This window comes from Chenopodium album, chromosome 6, assembly GCF_948465745.1.
Source record: "Chenopodium album chromosome 6, dcCheAlbu1.1, whole genome shotgun sequence".
Lineage (NCBI taxonomy): Eukaryota > Viridiplantae > Streptophyta > Magnoliopsida > Caryophyllales > Amaranthaceae > Chenopodium > Chenopodium album.
Genome location: NC_137839.1, coordinates 65382251 through 65409789, shown reverse-complemented (window position 1 = coordinate 65409789; position 27539 = coordinate 65382251). Strand labels below are relative to the sequence as shown.

Below are 27539 nucleotides of genomic sequence, written 5' to 3'. Positions count from 1 at the left end.
TTATTTGCAATAGTAGAATGACCATAACCCGTAATTGGAATGCGTTGACAGTTACCCACTTGAATATAATTAGATGTGCTTAAATTAAATAGGGGTAAGATATTACTGGCATTGTTCGTCATGTGGGAAGAGGCTCCGAAATCCATGTACCACGATGGATCGTAATTTTGGAATCCCATTGTTGCAAATGCACTGTCTAGCTCCGTTGGTGTCATGGTTGAACCATACTCCGAGCTTGGATTAGAGAAACCAGGCTCTGAGTGGTTAGGCGGCCCAGAATAATAGGCCTATTGTTAAGGTCGTTGCTGCTGCATTGGATGACGCGACCCAGCCCACTCCTGAGGATGTGGGTACGGTGCCTGACCCCATTGAGGGGGGGCCTGCTGGGCCTGATTTTTAGGGCCATTCCACTGTTGAGGGGCGCCCCATTGGGGAGCATTGAGTTGTTGATATTGTTGCTGTTGATTTTGTTGCTGCTGTTGTGGTGTCCCCCGACCACGACTTCTGCCTCGCCTTTTTCCACGACCTCTGCCACGACCAGGTGGCGTGCCACCGCGACCAGTCGACTGCTGCTGCTGGGATGACGCTTGTGTTGGTGTTCCGGACTGATTTGATGCTCCGGTTTGTGCGACAAAAGAAGCAGCCGGAGTGCTAGTGTCATTTGCTTTTAGAGATTCTTCGAGCAAAAGACGGGATCTGGTCGTTTCAAAGGAAGGCAATGTTTCTGTTTGTTGAATCATCGCATCCACTATATCAAAATCAGTATTGGTAAGTCCCGAGACCAAGCGAATCACCATCTTTTGCTCCGACACCGGTTGATCCACATTGGCCAATTGGTCCTTTAAATTCTTCAATTCACGACAATATGAAGAAATATCTGAAAAGTTTGAGAGGTGCAAAGCATTGAATTAGTTCTCAAGGTACACGACCCTAGTATTTTTATTGTCTTGAAATATCGCCTTGAGTTTATCCCAAATCTGCTGAGCCATAGCCCCCTTTTCTAGAACTGTTTCTAGTAAATCTTTAGATATCGTGCCATATATCCCGTTCTTGACAACAGAGTCAAGGCGTTTCCACATGTCATCCGAGATAAATCCGTTGGTTTAGGTGTTTTAGAGTCTATGTGGTCGAGAACATTGTAGGCGTGTGCATGACACTCAAATAGCTCAACCCAATTAGAGTAATGGACTTTCTCTCGATCCAGAATAAGAGGAATAACATTCTTGATATTGTTAACACCTAAAGCAGGGTGATAATCAGAAGAAGAAGTTGTGGAATTTCCGTCATCTTTGCCCATGAAAGGAGCAAGCAGGTAGGTACACTAATTAAATCACAAAGAAGAGAATTGGGAACAAAGTATTAATTGATAAATAAATCAATTGAAGTAGTGGAAAGAAGACAGATGTACCAAAGGAAAACTTGCCGTGGGAAGGAGACAAAGAAGACAGGGATGGCGACTAAAAAAAAAAAAATTGCGGAACCTAGATCGTAACCTAAAGTTGTGATACCATGTTAGATAATATGAAACTCCTTAGATTGGAGTCGATTCCATTGATCTCAATATATAGGGTTACAAGTGTGAGTCCTAATCAGCTTAGGAAATCTCAAAAGATAATTACACAATTTATACAAAACATATCCAACTCTAACAGAATATCTAGAATATTTATCCTATATTCTATCACTATTTTATACATATTAAATTTTATTTGGTTAAATTTATTATTTGCTAATTGATGACATAGCTCTATGTAAGAAAATTCCTCCATTGAATTATGCAATTATGATTTGTTGATGCTATAAAAAAAAAAATTCAAAAAATTTAAATAAAGCAATGCAAACTAATTATGAACTATTTTATACTTTAATGTTAGATTTCAAATATTCTTGTTTTCATATTTTATGTGATTGATTCCATATGGAGTATCATAGTATAAAATTAATGACATTAATGCCGTATGAATTTCTCCAAATAGATGAAAAACAGATTTGTTAGAAATGATAATTCTTCGTATTCTTGTGATATAATATGGTATTATGGTTGCGGGTTTGAGGTGAATATACATATCCATATGGGTGGTGGGACGATGATGGATATTAGCTTGTATTTGTCGGAGCAGATGTAAACGTAGGTTTTGTCTCGCCATGGATGGTGGTGAACATAGATGGATATAAAAATTTAGGCGAGGATTACCATCCGACTTGCCGTGCAACCATCTTTTGTTGTGAAACATTGTTAGGAATTTGCAAAATAACGAAAATGCTGCTAATGAAATAGGTTACAGCTTGATCATACATATATATATATATATATATATATATATATATATATATATATATATATATATACAAATTTCTAACTTTTCGCCAAGTGTCGCGCAACGTAGGATAGACTTAATTAGACTTTACAAGATAAAAATGTTAGTTTAGAATTCTATTTAGATAGAATTTTAAGATAAAATTGTTAGTTTAGAGTTTATTTTCGATAAAATACCAATATTTCAGATGTGCAAATTGAATTATAATATTATTCAAAAAAATTATTAGATTATAATTCTAAAATAGTTCAAAGCGTCAAACATCCATTTATAATGTATACTAATCGGCTAAAATAATATGAGTACTTCACAATTTGATAGAATTATATTACTATGTAGACCCATCAATTAGGGTCGGGTCAAGAGTCATCTAAAATTGGGTCACTTTAGGTTATAAGTTAAGAAATGTTCAACTCTTGCCCAAAGTTTTAGGTTCGGATCAACTCAACGGGCTTTGAATATTTATTTCATTTAATTTATTTTTTACTATTTTTTTATGTGTATTAATCGAACATTTCCACCAGTATTATTATTAGCCATTATATGCCTATTAGATAAGAAAATCGTCACCAAAGCACATCCAATTCCTAACTAATTTGTATCAATGATATATTTTAAAATTTGATATATAAATTAAAAATTTATCTTACAATTCTATAAATAGCCCGGTGTAGACACCCATTTGTGTCTCCCCAAAACCAAACCCGGTGATGAGTACCTTTCACGTCGAATCGTAATCGAATAAAGTGAAAGTGTGGAAAGTCTAGTGTTGCGAATAGTTTAATTTCTTTTTCTCTTCTCTCTGTTTTTGAAAATCTATTTTAAGAAAATAGCCAATCCAGTTTGGTTGGTCCATTATATGAGTCCAATAGTATTGTAGTTGGATAGGGTTTGAAAAGAGCTTTCCAACGATATATTATAAGCCCAATTCCGATGAATATCGAGGAAGTTATGGTCAACTTACTGAACTGGGCCTGGTTTGAGCCTTATATGCGGCCCAATGATCTAGAGGAGGGCCTAATATGGATTTATCATTCCTAATGCACTTAGGAATGGTTTTAGTCTTCTAGATTCTTCTAGAAGGTTCTTTTCATTCCTAATTCAATTAGCATTGATAAATTGACTTTTGTTAACTTTTTAGAGTTTTAATCAGAATAAAAGAATGTTTTTGAGGAAAATACGATTTTATCCTCCTGTACAGCAATTTCTATCTGATTTTAGAAAACGCGTCAATAATTAAGTTAGCGCCAAACTCCAGCATTAGCGCCTGACACTAAGCTTGGCGCCTGGCGCTAATGTCAGCGTCTGGCGCCAACCTCGTTTTTACGCGTCAGAACTCTGTTTCGATTTTCTATCTTTTTGGCTGATTTTCTCTATAAATATTCTTCTAAAAACCCCGTTTTCTTTCACCAACTCTCATCAAGAATTTCTTGATTTCTCTCTCTCTCTTCTAAACTAGCCTTTTCTCAAAATACAAAATTCCGCATTCACAAGACCTAGGTACACCTAGCCATATTCGAAGTTGCCTTCGCCCTAGACGTGAAAAGTTTAATTTATGAGGGTTTGGTCCCAAATCTCTCTTTCAATTATTTAATTTAATTGTTGTTTATTATTTTCCTTGAAGTTACTAACGTGTGTATTTTGTTATTAGAAAGAGATACGAGGCATCCAAGTAAGTGCTTTAATTGATTTATTTATTTTATGATATAGAAATCATGTCTAGGTTGTTATTATGATTCCTAGTATCATGTTAGGATGCTTTATGTTTTGAATGACAACAATGATTCTTAGTATTATGTTTAGGGAAAAAGTTATAATATCAAATATGCTTATTATGATTCCTACGATAATTCCTATTTTCTTTCCTAGTATTCATGTTAGTATCATGTTAGGGCTAAAGCTTTGATTTTTATTGTTTAGCGACATGCTAGGTTTTTTTTTATTAATCTTGTTAGTATCATGCCTAGGATCTTGCTATTATTATGCTTTAACATGATTATTTTTATAATTATGATTATAATTTTATGATGATTATTGTCATGATTATTATTATGTTGCTTGATATATTTATTTTTATTGCTTGAACACACTTTTTATGCATGTTTAAAGGGAATTGGTACTTGTAATCATGCTTAATAAGATAATTAATAATCTTGTTTAGGGCTAATATGATTATAATTCAAGTGATCGTCAATAATAGTTTGTTTGTGCATTAATATTCAACCAACATAGATTAAACAAGTTTAGGGTAAACCTATTGATTGCATGTTAGTCAGAAAGCGCACATGAATACGATCAGAATAACGTAGAGGCCTATTATTAGGGCAGGTTCAATCTCTTTTAGGTTGGATTTGTACCTTCATTCCCGAACTACCAGTCATGGTTCAAGACCTATTGGAGTTAACGATCTCTTGGATCGTTAAGGGGTGTAACCTTAACCTCGTGAACGGTTTACAAGTTCCTAAAACTTGTTGGCGACTCTTTTGCTCTATCTTATTCTTTCCCTTTGAACGCCACCGTACTTTAGTGTATGATCACAGTGGGGTTCAAGCTAGGGATAATGCTTGAAATATTCCCTACACCCGTGCATCGCACGGGACACAAAACTATTATATATATAAAGTCGAGTTTTCCCCCGAGTTTTTAGAGAGCCACGTAGGGTTTATTTTTTTCAGCGCACCACGTAGGATAATAAATTTTAGTGGTACCCAATTAAATATGAGATTATTAATTTCTTTTAGAATTAAATAATTTAACTGACACATAAGCAAAATTGAGAAATGAGATTTTAAAGTTTAAATTAATTAAATATAAAATGTTATCTTTTGATATCAGGAATTTTATCTAAATATATAACAAATTTTAGCATATATATATATATATATATATATATATATATATATATATATATATATATATATATATATATATATATATATATATATATATATATAATTCAAACAATCCGTATATTGCACGGGTTTCATCTAGTAATTTAATGATCTATAGGTGTTTTTTTTTAAGATCATATAATTATTATGATGATCTAAAAGTGTTTTTTTTTTTTTTAAAAAAAAGGTTGGAGTTAAAACAATACCACATGATATGCTGTATGTGGTAGAATTCCAGAAGCACCAGATGCAAAGTTTATACCCTTTGATGCATCTTGATCTGTACTGTTCTTATATGGTTCTATGAATCCTCCAAATCCCAAGGGCTGTAAAATCAACATAAAAAAATATAATTATGATTTATTTGAATAATTGGAAAACTAGGATTACAAAGTAATTCGATGTATTTATCAAGTTTAATCAATAAAAAGGAGGTTGTCTTAATCAATAATTGCTCATGTTTTCAATGACAATAACAAAGTCTTGTTGGCATTTTTAGATTTCATGTTGGTATACTTATTATACCAATATGATGTCTAAATGTAGCAATAAGATTGTTGGTATTCTAAAAAACATTGTCCCTTCTCTCTAAAAGCAAAGAACTACTTCAAGCTTTCCCTTGCCGCCGCCGGCCACAGCAACGTTAGCTCAATTAAGGTCGTCGGCGAGCAATTCTTGACGGCCTCGAGGTTAATTAGGAGCGGTGCTTTGCTTAGCTAACTCAATTGCTCGAATTTTCCTTTAGAAAAGTTAGGGTTAGGGTTTGGTTTTTTGACTTTTGGGGATTTTATGGTCTTACAATCTCAGACCATTCTCGCATCAAAGGACTAGTGAATTGGCATATAACTACGGATACTCCAGGTGGTATAGGTGCAGCGGCGGCGGCGCATGTGTTGGGGGTCGCTGGTTCTTTTGCCAAAGTATTCTCGTCAAAATGGTTTCTTTTGGTATGGCTTATTTATGTTATGGAGAAGCATGTTTGCTTTCTGTGTAATAGTTTGGTTTTTAATTTCTATTTTCTTTTGGTGTGTTTAGTTGTTATTATTCATAATTTTTTATGGATAACTTTGAAGAACTTAGGGGGATTTTGTGTATTGCTCATGTTGAAAAGGATGATATTTCTTCTCATAATTTAGAGCTGCTAGTTGGGAAGTTGGAGAATCTATTTGGTATTCTGAACTTTGTTAGGGGTATGAAAGATGAAGGTAACACTTTTTACAAAGAGGGTAATATGGGAATAGCGCTTGCAAAATACTCTCTTGCACTCAAGATCTTATCTTTTGTTATGGTCTATAATGATGAAGATAAGTCAGTTTTTTTGAGCCTTGCTGTGTCTCTTAATCTTAACTTAGGTGCTTGTTATGTCAAAGAAAAAAACTTTGACAAGGTGGGTCAGTTGTGTTCTGCAGTTTTGTGTTATGATACTACTAATGTGAAAGCTTATTTTAGAAGGGCGGTGGCAGCTGTAGAGCTTAATAAACCCGATTTAGCTTTCATGGATCTTGCACAAGCGATTAGGATTGATCCCAATAACAAAGAGTTTGAACACAAACTCAAGGAGGTGACATCTTTATTGGGTTGGCCTCCGAATTTTGTTAATGAGGCACTAGCAGTTACAAGAGAGGATGAAATATTTAGAGATTACGCTACTTTTGGGAAGGAAGAAGAAAAGAGAAAGTTAGGGAAAAAAGGGAAAAGAAGGGAAGGAGATGGTGGTGGAGATGGTTATGTTCGTAGGTGTATTGGTGTACAAGATGTCACCAAAAAGAAAAAGGATGTTGTTGGAAAATTTTTGAATTCGTAAGAGGGTAAAGTCAACCCTATCGATCAAGATCAAAGGCCCAACATTATTGATAACAATTCTGATCTGAAGTCAACTTCAGAAACAAAAAACCCAAATCTTACAGGGTCAAGTTATCGGTTTTGTAATCGAAAACGTATTGATTCCTATTTGCATCTTACTCCAACAATGTATGGAGCGATTTCTAGGGGACGAACACTACACTACTATTGCTCCTCCAAGAAGGATTTCATTAGCATCCGAGTATTGGATACTCCAAAGAAGATGGACTGTGTTAAAACTCAAGAAGTTTTAACACCAATGGAGATTAGTCACCCCCCTGTGAAAGGGCATGATAGGTGTGAAACAACTCCAATTTTGGCACAAGAAGAGTTGACCATAGGTGTGGTTGATCAAGTGTCATCATGTGAAAGTTCGTCTGTGCCCCTTCCGGTTGCTCCTGTCTGTGCCCCATCGAAGTCTCCTGCTTGCCTCAACGTATCATCTTCTCAAAATTTGATGATATTGGCTTCATCCCGTTGTTCCAGAGCTAGAAGGAAGAGTCATTCGCCAAGAAGCTTACCTTCCTATGTCTTTACTAACCCTCTGTTTTGCAGGATGAGTGGTTCAAAAAGAAAAGCGTCCTACCCAACCGAAATTATTTGGTTTCCGAATAGAAAGTTGTTATATGGTTCTACCCCTAATGTTTTAATGTGTAATTTAGTTTATGTTTAATTTAGGATTTTGCTATTGTCAAAAAAAAAAAAAAAAGATTGTTGGTATTTTTAGACTTTATGTTGATACATTTACTATACCAACATGAGGTATAAATATATTAACATATACTTGTACTTGTTATTGTTATTCATAACAATACTCCATAGTAATTATGCACGAATAAATTGCCCCAAATTTCTCACCTTTATCCCTATAATTATGCATTTTCAGGCAACAAAGGTCTTTGTTGTCTTTCATTGCTCAATTGGAAGGAGGTTTTTCTGACCACTCAATTAAGTCCAAGAACGATGATAAAATTTCATTGTGATGTTAGATAAGAGTGTAAAAAACCTCATCCTACCCGAAAGTTTTACCAGAAATTAGATTGTTTTTGAACTATTGAACCTGAAATTTTTTCTTAAAATTTGATCCGGAGTCAACCCGAAATTAACTCAAAACCGACTTCATCTAGAAATTTATAGTCCAAATCCAACATGGAATAGACACCTAGTTAATCTGAAACTAATAAGACCCAATAATTCAAGATCCCAATTCAATTTAACGTGAAACAAAAATAACCGAAATCATTTTAATCCAAAAAAAAACTATTTTTATCCAATCTAATCCGACCCCTACTTACTCGACTTGAAACATCCTTTGACCCAATGGTCTATTTAAACCTAACCCATTATAATTAACTTAACTCAAAATTTACCATGACTATCCTCTCCAACCATTTTAAATTGTGGGGGCTCAAGAGAAGTTATAATTAGGAAAAGAGAGACATACGCTTATGAATTGACGATCTTGATACTTTAATAATAGAGTTGCCAATGAATTGAAGATGATAAATTGCCGAAAAGATGGTGATAAACCAAAGCAGTAAGGAAAAAGACATTATTTAATGATGTAATAATCACCTGATCAAGCAATAAACAATCATTTTCTGTAATAATTTAAGTTGTCAATATTATATCAATTTTGATAAGCCAGTACAAAACTTAAATAAAACCCAAAAGAATGATATGGACTATATATGAAACTCCAATAACAAAAATGACATGACAAGTATTCTAATATAGCTAAAACGACTTGAACTAATATGGACACGAATTCAAATTATTCAACCCAAAACCAAAAGTAATTCTAACTGATTATAATGAGCTAACAATCGAAGTAACCAGATTAAAAATTTAACCAGAACTGAATTGATTTGAACTAAGATCTAATCGAAATCGAAATAACCCGATCCAAAGTCAAATTAATCCATTTTGACCCAAATAAACTCGGTATAATCTGAACTCGATATGACTCGACATGAATTTGACTTGACCCAAGTTCAATTTGTATCCGACCATGCTTGAACTCAACTATAACTCGAATATAAGCTCAACCCAATTTGATTTAGTTTGTTAGGTTAAAATTACCCATCATTACCCGACCCAAACATTCCGACCAGTCGTGGGTTAGCTGAAACTCCATCAGGGTATCCGATTTGACACCTCGACACAAATGGTATCATCAATTGACAAGATTGTAGTGATATTTTCAATTAGGCTACTGTATTATTTTTAATTTGTATTTGAAAAAACTTCAATTGGCCTATTCAAAATGAGTAAGTTAATTTCTTATATATATATATATATATATATATATATATTAAAAAAAAAAAAAAAAAGGTTCCTGACAAAACAAAAAAAATTATTTTTAAAAAAAAGTGGTAAAATTGCTAAAAATAATACAACCTTTGTCCCATTCTTTTTTAATAATATAACCTTTTGTTGACCTTAAGTTTTGATGATGACACAAGGAACCTAAGCAAACCCTAAGTGTTTTAACTTCTGTCTATTAGCTTTGATTTATTGACAGGTTTATATATGCAACGAAGTTCTAGAGTCAGAATGGTGCATGGAACAAGGTCTAAGGATAGGCTATGGAAGAACAAAGAAGACAATCAGAATTCAAGTTCCTTTAGTGAAGAACTGAAGCTCCAGAGTCGAAGCTTCACAGTGTCTCAAGGAGTCTAATGTATTTTATCTTTATTTTAGGCTTCTTGTATTTATGTTAAGTACATTGTCAATTGATAGGATTTAAGTGGATTTAATTTTATTTGATAAAGATTTTATTTTCCATATTTTAACTTGTTTTAATTTAATTTCGAAAAATATCTTTTTGAGTTAAAATATCTTGTTAGTTAAAAAGATTTTCTGTTTTGATTCTATCCTATTATTTTGGAAAATCTGATTTGGAAAATACTCTTTTAAAAATGGCTGTTTTACTTGGTCAAGGAAGTTGAGAGAAAATAGGAAGCAGTAAACCACTTCCTTATAAAGTGTTTTAGCTTGCTGCCCAAGCACCCACGAACTACACTTCCTAGTTTTATGGAAGTTGTGGCTTAGTGGGACTAAGGAAAACGGCAGTGTTTTAACTTCCCTTTTCTAGTATAAATAGGATTGGTTTTCTGTTTGGAAAAGTACACTTGAGCATTACAGTCTTTTAGCATTAAAAAAGAGTCATAATCCACTTGAGTCCTTGAGTGTCTTTGTACTTAGCAATTTAGAGTTTAATCTTGAGTTGTATTGGGTTAGAGTTTGGGAAAACTTTAAGAGTGTTTTATTGCTTTGAGTGAAGCAAGGAGAAAGAGAGAGTTAGAGAGTTCGACTAATTGAGGGATAAGTTGAAGGGAGCTTAAGTTCATAGAGGAACTTGAGTTTATAGTCTTAATTTGTAATAGGTTGTTTGCCCTATTATTATTAAGAGTTGATTTTAAAATCCCTTGTGGTCATGGTTTTTCTTCTTGATTGGGGCCAAGAAGTTTTCCACGTAAAATCTCTCTTTGCACTTTTAGTTTTTATTCGAGCTCCTTTATAAATTCCGCAAAAATTACCCTAGTTCCTCTACAATACAATTCACCCCCTTCTTGTATTGTTCATTCGAGTCAACACCTTTTGATTATTTTGTAATAATACAACTTTTACGGGTGTTCATTTTAAACAAGATAAAATCGAATTTTCGGTGAGTTTTGAGGTGGGAGAAGGGGAGGGGATATTCCATCCTTCCTCATCCCCACCACCAAAAACTCATCCTTTTCCTTTCCTAACCTTAAAGTCTACCAAAAATTTGATTTTATCTTGTTTAAAATGAACACCCCTAAAGGTTGTATTATTACAAAATAATCCAAAGGTTGTATTATTAAAAAAGAATGGGCCAAAGGTTGTACTATTTTTAGCAATTTTTCCAAAAAAAAGTAAGTACCTTGATTGGATTTATTTGACAAATTTTCTTTGTTTGGATATTAAAGGCTTCCACCTAGGCCATATTTTCCACCTAGGAAATACCTTTGAATAAGATTGTTAAGCCAATCTAAACAATGCAAGAAAAATCGAACGAATAACAAACAAGACACATAAGAGCTACGAAGCTAACCAAAAACGAACGTTATTTGTTCGTAATGAAAAATGTCATCAATTTTGTTTTGTTTGAAAAACGTCATCATCAATTAGAAACAGAGGTAGTATATTGAATTTCCTTGTGGTTTTGCATATTTTATTTTCCTATATTCATAATCAAACATAAACTGTAGTAAACTTACCGATATAATCTGCACAATTAAGACCATTAGTAAACCTTCCGGTCGGAGTTCCCCCAGGAAAATCAACCCCATATGGTGGATAATTGGCTTTAGCTAGTGTAAATAGTGCATTGTTATAACCTGCATCTGAGTATGAGTCTCCAAATATAAAGTAACATGGCACTTTTGGTTCACAATTAGCCAAAGTTAAGCAGTAAGAAAAATGACATTGGATAAATATCTCCACATTTTTTTGGGGTTATTTTGTTGTAATATATTGAGAAAGATTTTAATCTTGCAATTAGCAACTTTATTTTATAAATTTCTGATATATTAAGGCATGTTAAGATTTTGTTTATAAAAGGTGCAAATTATTCTCCACATTTTTTTGTCCACAAAAAAAATTGGAGAAAAGAAGGACAACTATCATACAACTATCTTCAATCGGTCTTTAAGATTTAATTGACATTAAATAGCAAATTAGATGATAGTTGACAACTATCATGAGATTGACTAAATTTTTTTTTGGGATAATAATAAGGGTAATGCTATACCTTAAGTTTATTTAGGGCTGCATATAAGCATTTAATATCCTTCCTTTTTAAGTATTAAGTTGGGAATTTATTGACAATTCACGAGTAAATCGGTGTAATAAATGTTTATTTATTGTTAATTATTTCCCCTTTAAGCTTTTTATATGCAGCCCTAATAAAGGTTGTTTTAAAATATTTTGTTGGAGATTACGTATTTGATGTAAAGTAGTTTGTTATATAGTTTCATTAATCATTAATGCAAGCAATGCTATTTAGCTAATGTAGTATAACTGTATAAGTAGATGTATAACTTTTCATTTCTATATACTAGTGTAACTTTTCATTTTTACTAGTTGAGCCATCGCGCGCCACGCGCGCGATAGCCCAATAAACACGGAATGAGCGTGATTAATGTTGTTATTTAATATACGGGCTATACTAATTTAATTTAGCTATTAAATGTAAAGGGTGTTATTATATTATTTGTTTTTGTGTTTAGACCAAGTTTAGATTTAGCTAGGTATGTAATAGGAGGTTGTAAAATTTGTAAATACTCGAATCTTATAATTGCTTAAGATTATGTGTTGCAAATCACTTTCAAAAAATAGAAAAACGACTAACACACGTGTGTATAGATATTGTGCAAATAAGGAAATCTATGAAACGGGACTTTCTATTCTTGCATTTTTTAATGTACATGTACAGTGCTAGAATATAGGAAGTCATAAAGTTTTTTGTCTTTCAAGATTTTAGTCATGATTGCTTCACTTGATTTTGATTGGTCAATGTGTGTACTTTTATTGCATGGTGTATAAAGATGCCTTTCTGTCTTTCATTTTCAGTCGAGATCTCTTTTTTTTTTCTTTTTTTGTTGTGTCTTAAAAGTTTATTTTGTTCTTGTAGGGAATAATTTCAAGCCTTTAAAATCCCACTAGCTTGAACCCCACTGTGATCATACACTAAAGTACGGTGGCGTCCAAAAGGGAAGAAGATAGAGAAAAAGAGTCGCCAACAAGTTTTTAAGGAACTTGTAAACCGTTCACGAGGTAAAGGTTACACCCCTTAACGATCCAAGAGATCGTCAACTCCATAAGGTCATGAACCAAATAAGGGTTCGGGGATGATGGTACAAATCCAACCTAAAAGAGATTGAACCTGCCCTAATAATAGGCCTCTACTTTATTCTGATCGTATTCATGTGCGCTTTCTGATTAACATGCAATCAATAGGTTAACCCTGAACCTGTTTAACCTATGTTGGTTGAATTTAATGCACAAATAAACTATTATTGGCGATCACTTGAATTATAATAATATTAACCCTAACAAGATTATTAATTATCTTATTAAGCGTGATGACAAGTACAAATTCCCTTTAAACATGCATAAAAGGTGATCAAGCAATAAAGAATAAATAATCAAGCAACATAATAAATAATCATCATCATAAAAATAAATTATAATTGAAATAATCATGATAATAATCATAAAAGAAAATAATCATCATATTAATAATAATTGAAATAATTATCATAAATAAAATAATCATCAAAATAATAATATTCATAATCATTATAACAATTATAATCATAATCATATTCATGTTAATATTAAAGCATAATAATAATAGCAAGATCCTAGGCATGATACTAACAAGATTAATAACAAACCCTAGCATGTCACTAAGCATTAAAAATCAAATCTTTAACCCTAACATGATACTAACAATCATAAATATTAGGAAGAACATAGGAAGCATCGTAACAATCATATTTAATACATTAAAAATACCCTATACATGATACTAGGAATATCATAATAACAATATAAACATGATATCTACATCATAAATCAATTAATCAATTAAAGTACTTACTTGGATGCCTCGTACCTCTTTCTAATAACAAAATACACACGTTAGTAACTTCAAGAAAAATAATAATCAAAACAATTAAATAATTGAAAGAGAGATTTGGGACCAAACCCTCAGAAATTAAAACCTTTCACGTCTAGGGCGAAGGCAACTTCGAATATGGCTAAGTGTTTCTAGATCTTGTGAATGCGGAATTATTTATTTGAGAAAAGGCTAGTTTAGAAAAGAGAAAGAAAGAGAATATTCAAGAAAATCTTGATGAGAGTTGGTGAATTAAAATAAGAATTGATGAAATCTCGTTATCGAAAACGAAGTTTTAATACGATATTTATAGAGAAAATCAGCCAAAAAGATAAAATTAACAAAACAGAGTCTAGCGCCAGGCATTGGCCATTGGCGCCAGGCGCCAATTGCTAGCACCAGACGCCAATAGCTGGCGCCAGGCGCCAGGCCTGATTCCAGGCGCCAATGCCTGGAGTCAGGCGCCAAGCCTTTTTTAACGCGTTTTTGTTTTTATCATATATTTTGATCTGGAAGTCCAAATAAGGCATATAATATGTAGTTGGAAAGATCTTAAAGTCTACTTTCCAACCCAATAAGAATCAGATTAAAGTATTTTGTAGATAAAAAGATATGGCCAAAATAGTGGAAGGGTGTCAGTTTTGGATAAAGTTTCATGTCTCATTCATATCTTTTCCGTTATAACTCGGATTTAATATTATAATATATCATTGGAAAGATAATTTCAAGATCTATCCAACCATATAAAATTTGGATAAAAAATATGAGGCATGAAAATAATATCTGACTGTCTTTGAACATGTTTAAATCCGGATAGAATTAGGACTTTAAAAAAGGAAAGTTTTATAAAAAAGGAAAGTTTATATTTAAATCAAATTCCTTAATCTTATCTTTTCAAAAAAGGATAATTAAGATATTTTAGAAACTTATAGAATATTCTAATCAATCCTAATTAGTTTAGGAATAGCATTAAACCTTTGGACCCTCCTCATGATCATTGGGTCGTAGGTAAAATCCGGTTTGGGCCCAGTTTAGTATTTTGGCCATAACTTCCTCATTATCCATCGAAATTGGGCTTATAATATATCGTTGGAAAGGTCTTTGCAAGCCCCATCCAACTACACCACTATTGGACCCTTATCATGGACCAAACTAAACTGGAATGGACGTTTTCATAAAATAGAGTGGGTTTTCGAAAACAGAAAGAAAGAATTTTAACAAAAACTAACCGCAACACTAGACTTTTGACACTTTCACTTCATTCGATTATGGTTCGACGTGAAAGGTATTCATCACTGGGTTTGGTTTTGGGGAGATACAAATGGGTGTCTACAGTTCTTTGCTTGACTTTAAATTTCTAAGCCATAACAATGGCAAGCACCGATAGCACTGCCACCTCTGGTAGAGTATTTTCGCCACCAATTTGGAGACCTAATGAAGCGAAATAAAAAGAAGAAAACATTGCAAGTTTCCGTTTGTACTCTTTGGAAATGGAGATGAAGATGAAGAGGCATTGGGAATTTCCGCAACAAGGGCTTTCAAAGGTTGAAAGCAAAAAAGAAAAAAGGTGAATCAAGCAAAAAAAGGAAACGGGAAGTGGTAAGGGATGATTGTGTAGAATGGCATGTTATTGTGATTGAATTAGACAATGTTGATGTTGAAATTAATCCTAAGAAAGGAGTTGGCGCAGAAGAGGATAGGGAGGAAAGAGACGATGATGATGAGACTGATGAAGATGAAGAGACCGAGGAAGACAACAAAACTGATGAAAATCCACAAAGCAATGTGAATTCTAATTTAGAAAGTGAGAGTAAGAAAGAAGTTGTTGTCAATTTTGATGAATCATCTGAATCAAAAAGCTATAGCTATAATGATGATGATGATTCTGGTCCGGATTCTGATTTTGGGAACCAACAAGAAGGAAATCGAGAAACAAGTGAAGATTTATCCATGTTCCGTATGAAAATTTCTAACTAATTGCATTCTGTCTATTCCTGAGGGGTTTTTTTGGGCTAAGATGTAGTAGTGGTAGGATGAACAAAGGGTTTATAAGGGTTTTTTTTTTGTGCTAGGCTATGACTGGTGTTCTAAGGGTTATTGGTGTTTTTTTGGGTTGCTAAGCTAGATCTTGGTAATAAGTTAGTTGATGGCACTACTATAACGAATGTAATTAGCAGGGATTTGTTGATCTTAAAATATATATGCAAATGTATGTAAAAAGAAGTAATTTTATTGATGCATACTAAGCAAAAAAAAAAAAAAAAAAAAAAAAAAATCAAATAGTAAGCCATAATAATATATCACATTAGTTTGGCATCATAAGTAGGTAGGAAATTACTGATTACAATAACATGAACATGAAGCTAAGTTCCTCTTATATTCTAAATACATAGTGCTTGAGAAACTCTAATCAAGCAATTAGACAACAAAATATTAGTCTAATAAGAAGTGTTATATAGGAACGGGTAGTCTAGGAGACCTGTTCCTACATAAAACCATAATGCTTGATTGGTTTTGTAGGTAAGCTTAACCAATCAGACAGCAAAAGTTAGGCTCATTATATTGAGTGTCAAGGCTAGCACTTCAACAATTGGTGTTGTTTAGGAACAAGTATTTCTGTAAAACATGTTCCTTTCCAAGACCACAACCTTCAAAATCCTTAAGCATAACCGATATTGTGCTTATATGTGGTTTTATTTTAAGACAAGTAATCTGAAGATACTTGTCTTTTATAATAGCCACATTTTGCAAAAGATTTACTTATAATGCATATCCTTAATTAGTATGTACATAGCAAAAGATTTAACAAGTGAAGCTGTTACCCAACTGATCTGTCATAAGTCTCCCTTTTCTTCTTCAAAGGTCATCCGAGTCATCTTCCTGAAATACAAGTGCTCTTTGTTTGCTTTCCTTCTCCTGCTTAATAGCTTAATTTGTTTCAGTAGAAACAATGTCTGTGTCAAAGGCAACACCCTTGCCCTTAACTGCTGATTGATAAGTTGGATCTTTTTCCTTCTCCTTTATGACATGTGCAGCCTTGATTGCTGACTGCACTTTAGGCTAAATAACGTCTTTTTCTGGTGTAGCAGTTCTAGAATCAGCATCAACATTCAGTCTTTTCCTCTTTGATCCAGAATCTCCTGCAGTTGATTGGGCTAGTTTCCTTGTTGCAGCCATTGCCTCTGCCAATATGCAAGCATCTTCCTCTTCCTGGCTGAAGATCGATAGGTCATAAGCTTCAACTGTTTCTTTTTTTATGGTCTTGCTCAGGATCTGGCTATCCGTGGTTGCAGATGCATTGCCTTTTTCAGGTTTATCATGTTTAGTGTCAGCTGTTTTTGGTGCATCTTTGACACCATCTCCTGTAGAAATATTTGCAGAACTGCTTCCTGCACCATCAGCTGTGACAGTGTCTTCCATCTTCACACCTTTTATACCCCCATTGTAGAACGTTATTCTGTTCCAAAGCAGTTGTAGGGCCAATCTTGAGTAATAAGTATATACTGCGCATCTTATAAGCTACCTGGAAAAATTTAGTAGTATCATCCTGAAATATAGATAGATTCTAGATTAATTTTACAGTAAGTATCGTGGTAAATTAAAGGGGAATGGCCGGTATCTGTTATTATCAAATGCAAACTTTGGACTATTTACCGTTGCTTTCATGTGATAAATATCCTCGGCTGACATGCCAAGTAGTGGAACAGAATTTTCAGTAAATGCAGTAAGTTGCAGAGATCATGTTCCATCTGAAGCAGTAAAAGTAATAGTGGCTCTGCATAAATTGAAAAATTAGTGTTTGTTTTCAATTGTTATAAGTAACATATTGTTTTTTCTATGTAATGTAATCCATAGGTGGTTTTTACCGGTAAGTAGCAGACACTTCATTCCTCTCACAAGCTATACAAGCATAGACTGTTCCAAGTGGTAGTTGTGTTCGCTTTCCACAGTAGGAACATCCTATATATGCTCTAAGCCGGTCGTACTGAATATCAGATGCTATAACTCTAAGCCAATAAATCTCTTGTGGAAGCGTTTTTGCTGCCTGCATTGCCAATACAAATGTCAGCATGATCTTGATTCTAGATATGTTAATCTAAAAATCATATAATCAAGAACTATTCTATTGATATTAATGAAAGTAAAAGAGAATTCTACAATAGCTACATATAGATAATATACCATCTAAGTTTACCTTTTTAGCTTTGATGTAGGATATTGTTGTTAAAATTCTTTCTGTAGGTGGATTCCAAGCAGCTGTAACTCTAAGTTGATGCTCAATTAGAACACTGCGATGCTTTCTTGCCCTGTCAATCACAAATAAATTCGGGATTAATTTTAAAGAGCTTAAAACCGGAAGTAATTAATTTATGTTAAAAGTAACTGTTGATTAGCATACCATTCAGTTAAGGCAGCAACCTTTTCACCTTCAAGAGATTCAATTATGACAGTAGACATGGATGATTCAAGCTGAAAGCCTGTGATTTTACAAAGATAAATACTGTTATAATGCAATTGATAATCAAGGGAATAGTGAGGATAAGTATAGACTTATTAGATAGTTTTCTGATGTACCTTTGCGAGTGATACGATGCAAAGCTGTGATGCCAATTACTCTGAAATTTTCACTGTCAGAGACAAGAGCCTCACACTGCCTTCCAGATAAATCATTCTAGGTACACACTTTGACTGGTGAATCAGTGCTGAAAGTAGATGCATAAAGGAAGAATGTAATCACTATAGTTATGGTAATGCTGTAATAACAGTAAGTTATTTAAGGTATGTATGCAAGTACCTGTGATCTATCACCATCAAGTCGCAAACAGCTGATTCTTTGTTCAGTGTTGTGACAATTTTTCGCGGTTCATTTGCAACATAGAGCACAATAACAAGTATATCTACCAAAGAAGAGAATGTGTGAGTAAATTGCATGTAATGGACTGGATTTTTGAATTAGAAATTACAAGCATTAGTCTAAGTATTTTTTTTTACCATGTCGAACATCATCAGTAGAAACTCCTGGAATAGAAGCAAGAGATTGATACTTAGGAAAAACTTGTTCTCCTTCAGGATCCAAAGACTGGACGAGAGTCCTGCTGCCTATTGTCATCTGAAATGGCAGATCTGATTCTCTGGCTCTATACTATGCATCTAGTGGCCTTATCAAGGCATTAGAAATGTCATAGTTTCCTCTAAACAAGATAACATCTTTATATGCATCAATTTGATCACCAAATAATGTCAGCTTCATGTGGTTTTTCTGGAAAAAAAACACAAGAATATTCTATTACATGGTCATGTACTATGATCTGTTATAGGTTGAATGCATGTTTGTATATGGCATGTATATATACCATGTCATCTCGTAAGATAATATACTAGTACAATATTTTCTTCTCAGATTCTTGCTTTCTACCCTTTTCTGCAATATTCACCTTAACCTTGTATATATGATTTGCTTGATGTATCGAGCTGATCGAGAAATTTTCGTTGTGGTGCCATAACAAGATTTTCTATAAAACGGAAGCAAATAATTAAATAAGTTTTTATTTCATGTATAGATCATGATAGATTATCAGGTGATATACCATGAAAAACCTCTGCACATCTATGCACATATACATGTTTTCTTTTTAAAACATCCTATTAGCTTAACATTCTCTTATTTTGAGTACTGATTTTACATAAGTTACATCTTGTATATACTTGTATATAAGAAATAGTATAAGCAGATGGACATAAAGCGCTAAGATCAAATACATTATGAATTCTGTGACATTGGAAGTAAGAAATGTGCTAACATATTTTAGCATACTTAAAAGCACAAAATTATAAGCCAAGCACATTATATATGAAACATGATTAGCAATTTATGCATACTTGTGTATCTTTTGTCTAAAAAATACTCATTTGTCTACTTGTGTATAAATTTACATATCTAACATGTAATTTCCACAGTAGCATTTTATCTTATAAATATTGATTAGTCTATAAACCCTAGCATACTAACTAATTATGAACTGTTCAATTTATATCCATTAATAATTAATAGCTAACTTTATAAATTCAGCATTTTATAAACCTAATCATGTGAACTTAATTATGCTAACATCACAGTAAGCATACTATGTCACATTAATAAGTAATACTACAGACAAATAATGACTTTTGTTCCTACACACATAATAGTTAGAGTCTGTTACACAATAAATAATAGCATATATGGAACCTATAGATAGATGTTCAGCTAATCATAATTTACATAAAACTAATTTTAATTATTAACAAAGATAGTAAATTGAAGCAGAACAGAGGCTGATCATACCTGTCAACAACCAAAGGATTTAATGCTGATGCTGAAGGATATCAAGTCCTTTTTGTGTGTGCCTGGCTTTTTTCTATCTTTTCTTGTTGAGTTTTGTTGTTGTAATGTACTGCTAAGATAGTTAATTTGATGTGGAACAACAAAGCCTAGTCCTTTTATAGTACATTTGATCTTTAAAAAAATTCAAAGGAAGAAGCAAGAATTCAAACTTATTGTTTTCTATAACAGTGTTTTGCTGTATTTTTTTTTGCATAAAATCAGTAAGCTTAAATCTTAAAATAGATTATTCTGTATTCTATAGATACGTAGCATGTACTTGAACGAAACTTAAATAGAAATTTCCATATCTATTTGTGTATCTTTTACCATATATATAATTTTAGCTAAATTAAATCTCATGATTTGTGAGAATTTTATTTTTATTATCATGTATATACTCCATCACTTACATACTGTTCCTGTCACATGTATCCCAAGTAAGGAATTAGATCTCATTGCTTGTACATGTTTTTTTTTTTTCTTGTATGTATATTTTTTGGACCATACCTTTTTCCTGAAATTCTTCCATGTTGCTTGACTTACTTGTACTTATTAGATTTGCTGTCTATGTTCTTTTAACATTCCCCTTTTTTTCTACCACCACATGTACTCTGATTAGATAAATTGCCTACTGTTTTTTGAAATAAAATCAAACCCAAAAAATCCTTTCCTTCTACTTATTGGATTTCCTATCTACATGTCCTTTTATTTTTCCTCTTTTGTCTGTTTTTCCTTTTGTGTTTTTTTTTTGTTTACTTGGGAGTACTTGTTGTATTGAAATAATTATTTGTTAAACCGTATTTGTTTGTGACACGCGAATGATTGTTTCATGACAATGCTACTTAATTTACTTTTATTGTCCAAAGAACACGAGTATCGTATGAAAAGTGCTATCAAATCCATATATGTGCATCTAATCATAGCTTAAAATCATCACAGTAGATTCTTTCTTCACCATAGATACAAATCAGCAACTAATCCGAGCTATTATTGCTCTGGTAGCCATACATATAGTACTAAATTGAAAGATAGAATAATTAGGTGTCTTGTAATGCTGTGATCAGCCAAATGTTCTTGGACCACTGTATAGCAATCACCAAAGGCATCACAAGAAATATTAGTATGCTATAGAGGCTGACCTTAAAGCAGAGTATTAGTTCCAGAAAAAGGTCCTTGACTTACTAACAGCATACCTTTGGAGAATATGCCATCCTTCAGAATGAATACCTTAAATTATAGAAAAAGGCTAATCTGTAGCAAAATACACAATGAAAGAAAATTAGGTGGAGTAGGCTTCGTATATGAATACTTAATTTTTAAAGGGTCTACAAATTAGCACTAGGCTATAATCTGTAAGAACAGAAAGGTATCACTTACTGATGTACTCAAATGATGCCAGCCATATGTAAAATATCATAAGAGACAACATTTTTGACATGACAAAAATTGGCCTGATTAGCATTTATGTCAGTTATAACACTAACATTAGCTGCTTGTCGAGCTCGGGAAAGGGCAACATACAGCTGACCGTGTGAGAAGCATGATCTTGGTAGGTAAACAACAACTTTGTTAAGTGTTTGCCCTTGAGCTTTGTTGATGGTCATCGCAAAGCAAAGCTTTAAAGGGAATTGTTTCCTTTGAAATTGAAAAGGATAACCTGAAGACTCTGATGGTCTTAGGTTAATCCTTGGTATCAATACATGTTCTCCTTTATGATGCCCAACATCAATAACACATTCAATGAGATTTGGGAATTTTTTTTTACATATTAGGCGCGTTCCATTGCAAAGTCCAGATGATGGTAAATGTTACGTAGCAGGATAACAGGACTATTGAGTTTCAATATGAGTTCATGAGGGCTCATGCTACCAGGACAGAGCTTATTCAGAAATTCAGTGGGATAGATGTTACAATCATCATCGATCATTGAATCATTACTCTTGTACGCCACTGCTTCACCTGGAAATTTGTCTATCAAAATTGTATTTATAACATCCACATCATCATTGATTGGTGTGAGTATAGCTCTAGTTGTAAATATGTCTGCACTAAATGGAGGCATATCCATTTCTGGAAATGAAACCGAAGTCAAATGCATATCCTGAGGTGTGGAAGCATCATAAGGCTTTATAATTTCTGCTGGCAGCTGCACAAATGCATCTTCTGTATCTTGCAATTGTTCGTTCCCAAGTGCCAGTAAAAAGGCTGCATATGATGGGTCAAGTCTAGCTTGAATATTTTCTGTTAATCTAAATTTAATTAACAGCGGTAACAAAGAAGAACTGACCAAGCTAGCAACAACTGCTTCACGTTGTGTTCTCTTTGGAACGACAGGAAGAACTTATCTGAAATCTCCTCCAAAGACAATAATTTTACCTCCAAATAATAAATTTGGATTACAAATATCTCTAAGTAACACATCAAGTGACTCACTGTTTTCCTTTTTTGCCATCGAAGCTTCATCCCAAATGATGAGTGGTGTTTCTCTAAGCAATGCTGCTAGACTTCCTTGTGTAGGTACATTACAGGCAAGTGATTCAAGAGGATCTAGTGGAATCTTAAACCGTGAGTGTGCAGTTCTTCCAAAAGGAATATTAGCTGCAGCTATACTGGATGTTGCTGTTGGCAAGACAATTTTATTCATGAGCCTTATTTCTGCATATAAAGCATTATATAAAAAAGTCTTTCCTGTTCCACCAGGACCATCTATAAAAAATGCCCCATGTATTTTCTTTGTAACATGATCCATTATGGCATTAAAAGCCTCTTGTTGATCTTGTTCAAATGGTTCTTGCATTGTAGAAATTGATCTGGTATTGGAGCATTCAATGCATCCTCTATATCCTTTGTTCTGCGTATTTCATCATCATCATGCTGAACTAAATGGTCTAGTCCATATGTAGCAAGAGAGCTTCCCATTGATTCCAAAAACCATTCAACTGATTTAACAGTGAGATTCATCACTTTTAGTGGATCAGAAGTATACCTGTGTCTAAAATCTTCGGACAAAAAAATATAATATTTCATCCAAAGAGAGAGAAGATCGCTGGGTTGGCAAAAGATAAGCACAGTAGCAAAGAGCTTACGAACTGCAAGTGGCATCTGAACTGCACAACCTTCTCTCAAACATAAATCAATTGAATCATCTTCTTCTAATGGTCTTAATTTTAGTGCAGCTTGATGAAAGGTGTCACATAAATTTCCATCAACTTTTCGCAAATCTTCAAATGACTTAGGACTTCTTACATTGTGCAACAATAGTCTTAGATAGTATCTTTCTCCTTCTGAAGGTCCAACAAATGCCAATCTACCAATGACAATTTTCTTATTTTGTCGTTCATACCAATGCTTGTCAGATGCATCCCAAGGATAGTGCTCTGAAAACTCGGTGTACAACCAACCTGTTCTAGATGGTAATGTACAATTCATACGAAAAAACTCTGAAAGACACTCTAGAACGCTTGTCATCTGAAACCACTGATGTAAGCCGTTCATGAGGCCTAAGCTGTATAATCTGTGAATTGGGAAAATGCATAGAAAGAGGCAAAACTGGTGGGTGCATTTCGTATAAGTCAAAGCCAAAGAGGCGCCAAGCAGCTTCACAAAGAGAAACCCATCGACCTGATTGATACTGCTGTATTTCATATTGGATGGGCATAATATCTGTAGATTGAACAACACTAAAAGATATTTTGTCATGACCTTTATACACATATTTGTACAAATATTTGACGGCTTCTATAGTAGAGCACACTTCAACATTTAAGTGACAATCAAAGTATGATGAAAGGTATGGATTATATGGGACCACCCATTTATTATCCATGATTGCTTTGCGGATAGTAACAGTCTCTCCTGTGTCTCTTCTTCTGTATAATGGATATCCATCACTGCTATATCTTGTTTCATCACAATGCTGCTTTGGATAACCATACTTACAACGACCACAACTTTCTTTGTGCTTCATGCAAGGACATTCTGGATCCAAATGACCACATGGACCATGCATCATGTGTTTTAGCACAATCTTCCTAAGGTGCATGTTATCAGTAGATGGTATTTCAGCACAAACGAACTTATCAAAATCAGCAGGGCATTTGATTTTATAGTCTTGCTTTAGAATGATTAGAAAATGGGCATGACGTAAACCTCTTTTTTGAAATTCAATCACATAGATCATTGCTGCTACCTCCCTGGACACCTTTTTCTTTTTAATCAAATGGTTTAAAGCAAGAACATTTGCCCTAAAAATTCTTGCAACTATATATGTCTGGCCTGTCCTGTGCTTTTTCTCCAACAGCTAGCTCTTGTTTAATTTTAGGCCAATTGGCATTGCAAGTCATTGTAACGAATAAATCAGGCTTACCAAATCGCTGCACCAAAGACATTGCATTTAAGTATCTCTTTTTAAGATCTCGAGGACCACCAATGAATGTTGGAGGCAAGATGATTCTACGACCCACATTTGCTGCACAGTTTTCACCACAATCAATAGCGTCAAGGATCCCTTGATACAGATTTGCTCTTATCGTTTGTTGATTTCTACGGAAGAAATCTAACCTCGTATTCTCCACTTTGACATACATATCGACTATGTACTGCTGGAAGCATCTTCCTGCTCTTAGCGACATGTTATTTGGTCTGCATTGAAGTTTGTATGCATAGTATTCTCTTGCTGAAATGTTTCTATCAGTTTTCGATGAGCCTCCATTTGCACCTACAAATGCAAACTTTGTTAAATTTGTTTTCTAACTTTACAAACCAGCAAAAACAGGCTACATTACACTAACTAAAATCTCATGTGTAAATATAATAAATCATGTAATCCTTCCCTTTTTGAAAGTGTGATTTTTTTTCTTTTGGTTTTTACAATATACTTTTTATGTGTATAGCTTTTTTGCATAATAAAAAACACAGAATATACGTACGTCTTGCTTCTTCTTCTAGTAGGTCTTCTGCAGTATGAATACTGCATGAAGAAACAGGATTGCGTTGTGATTGTAGTTGCTGCCTTCCACCCTGAGACATCTTTTTTAAACCTTGATTCCACCCACAATCACCATATGGAAAAAGCAGCGGATATTGTAAATTAAAGGATCATAGCAGCCGTAATAGTGCATGATTCTATGACACGATTTTTTCCTAGATGAATCGCTGTCAGGTGAATCATCCTCAGATAAATCATCTTCCAATGAATCATGTTCATACGGTTCTTTTTTTGCTGTGACCAGAATATGAGGACTTTCAGACTCACTTGAAGACGTATTTTCTGGCCATATGACAGCAACCTCATCAGTGGAAGGGGCATCGTAAACACGCTGATCTGGTACAATTGTCTTACTTATTACAATCTGTGCAGACTCGGTTATTTGGATTTCTCTCAGTGAGCGAAATAATCTTGCATAAGGATTTACTTTAGTGACTTCAATGAGAATAGCTAACACATCTTCCCTTAGCTTTGGAAAACTGCCTAGCCGTTTCTTAGCTTCAAGCTCTCCATCATAAAAATAGAGCTGCATGTATTTAGGGCCTTCTTTTTCAGGAAGTAGATAAGGAATATAATGATATAGCTGGCCATGTAGTTTAAAAACATAGATCCCTTTTTTTGTCTTAGCATCAAATTTTCCACCTAATGTAAATGCAAACATATTGTTATACAAACGTATGTATTGCCTGAAATGTTTAGCGTCTTCATCCATAGAAGTCAACAGCCTGACAAGCTGTGCAGGATAATCATTTGTAGCAATCTTAACTTCACCATCACCACAGCAAAAATAAGTCGTTTCAAAGGCAAATTTGCGTGCCCTACACTTAGAACACTATGTAGGAGAAGGAAGCTAGTAGGGTTCTGCAGGTAGTTTCTTACCAATTGCTGCATCAGGAAGCCCTGCTTACCACAACATGTTTACAGAATATTCAGACATGTCTATCCTAAAACGAATAGGTAATGTAGGTATGAAATTCTTGTAAATCTTTATCAAGATGGTGAATACAGATATGAAGTGCCATAAGAATAAACAAAGACTAAATTACTTGTAATAGGCTGCTTGGGTTTTGATATCTTTGCACGCTTTGCAGCAAGCACAGTCATCTAACTGGGCCTCAACCATATTCCTGTCCTCAACCATATGTATAAAACATATTCTTGGGCCTCAACCATCAACTTTTGGTTGAGATGATCATCTAACATGGTATCAGAGTCAACGTGACACAAAGGTCACGGGTTTGAATCTCATCCGCCCCTCCTTCAAAGTGGAATCAATTCGCACCAGGTATGGGTGGACATATGTTGCATCCACATTTCAAGCCCAAATAGTCTTTCATGTGAGGGGGAGTGATAGAGTATAAAACATATTCTTGGGCCTCAACCATTAGTTTAAGCTTTTGTAAATGTTACAATTTATAAAAACAAAGAAAAAAAAGTAATGTTTTTATGTAATTGCTTGCAAGATATATAGACTTCCATACAATTAAACTTTAAAGCACTGCGATTTTTTTTAATGTTTTTATGTAATTGCTTTCAAGATATAAAGACTTCCATACAATTAAACTTTAAAGCACTGCGTAAGATACTAAGATGTAATAGTATGGACTACATTCTTGTGGACAATTCATTACAAAGCTTGTGTTTGTAGCCCTTCCAATTATAAAATCATTAGTTTTTATAAAAAAAATAAATAAATAAATAAAACTTAGGGTTTGTTTGACATTGCTATAGTTTTTCGTTTTTTGGTTTTTTGTTATATAAAAGTATATGATATTTGTCACATAATGAATCAAAAATTATTTAAATCTATTAAAATCATAATAATTTTGAAAACTGACAACCAAAAAGTGGAAACACCTTTTTCTTGTTTTTTGTATTTGGTTTTTAGTTTTCAAAAAAACAGGAAACTGAAAACCAAAAATGATGCCAAACAAGCCCTTAGTTACCATTTTTGTAATTAATGTGATTTGGTGTTTATTTATATACTTCAGTATTCTTCCTATTCCATTGGTATATTTTTATTTCTTTTAATGCATTTATCAATACACATTTTCTATTAACTTGACATCATTGTGCTTTTTATTTTTATTTTTATTTTTATTTTTTATTTTTTGGTTTTTTGTTTTTTTAAAATCATATGATATATGTCATATAATGAACAAAAAGTTAGTGAAACTTGTTAAAATCATGATAATTTTGAAAATTGACAACAGAATAGTGGAAACACTTTTTTTTTTTTTTTATTTCCTAATTTTGGTTTTATGTTTTTTTTAAAAAAAAAACTTAAAACTGAAAAACAAAAACCATGCCAAATAAGCCTTAATTATTATATCTTTGCCACATGTTAATAAAAATGACAGTAAAGGATAGTTCAAGTGGTTAGAGCTTCCCTCCCTGTCTTAGGATCGATTATCATCACCTGCATATGTGGCTCTTTAGACACCAAAAAAAAAAGTTAATTATTAAAATTATAAAGTACATATTG

The 27539-nt window shown here is 33.5% G+C and overlaps 3 protein-coding genes across 3 annotated transcripts in view; all 3 read right to left on the bottom strand.

Annotated features, from left to right (window-relative positions):
• LOC145635022 (GDSL esterase/lipase At4g18970-like) overlaps positions 1–14504 on the bottom strand; it is a 62737-nt gene extending 48233 nt beyond the window's left edge. Inside the window, exons 1-3 of the mRNA XM_081686327.1 lie at positions 14455–14504; positions 11285–11483; positions 5416–5535 (exon numbers count right to left, since the gene is read on the bottom strand). Of these exons, the coding sequence (XP_081542453.1) occupies positions 5416–5535; positions 11285–11483; positions 14455–14504 (369 nt within the window). The remainder of the gene's footprint in view (positions 1–5415; positions 5536–11284; positions 11484–14454) is intronic.
• Positions 14505–21835: 7331 nt separating this feature from the next.
• On the bottom strand, positions 21836–22816 carry LOC145637071 (uncharacterized). Its single transcript, XM_081688583.1, has 2 exons — positions 22444–22816; positions 21836–22308 (listed from the first exon to the last, which is right to left on the bottom strand). The coding sequence occupies exons 1-2, from the start codon at positions 22814–22816 to the stop codon at positions 21836–21838; spliced, it is 846 nt and encodes a 281-aa protein (XP_081544709.1).
• On the bottom strand, positions 22816–24247 carry LOC145637070 (uncharacterized). Its single transcript, XM_081688582.1, has 2 exons — positions 23517–24247; positions 22816–23473 (listed from the first exon to the last, which is right to left on the bottom strand). Exons 1-2 carry the CDS (start codon positions 24245–24247, stop codon positions 22816–22818), a joined length of 1389 nt encoding a protein of 462 aa, XP_081544708.1.
• Between the last annotated feature and the right edge of the window lie 3292 nt (positions 24248–27539).

Excerpts from the sequence above, each read along its gene's own strand:
- LOC145637071 (XM_081688583.1), bottom strand. The coding sequence starts at position 22,816 with ATGGATCATGTTACAAAGAAAATACATGGGGCATTTTTTATAGATGGT. Across the intron at positions 22,309-22,443 it reads TCCAAATTTATTATTTGGAG|AAAATATTCAAGCTAGACTT; the intron begins GTAAAATTATTG and ends TTAGATTAACAG.
- LOC145637070 (XM_081688582.1), bottom strand. The coding sequence starts at position 24,247 with ATGATCTATGTGATTGAATTTCAAAAAAGAGGTTTACGTCATGCCCAT. Across the intron at positions 23,474-23,516 it reads GATGACAAGCGTTCTAGAGT|AACAGGTTGGTTGTACACCG; the intron begins GTCTTTCAGAGT and ends ATTACCATCTAG.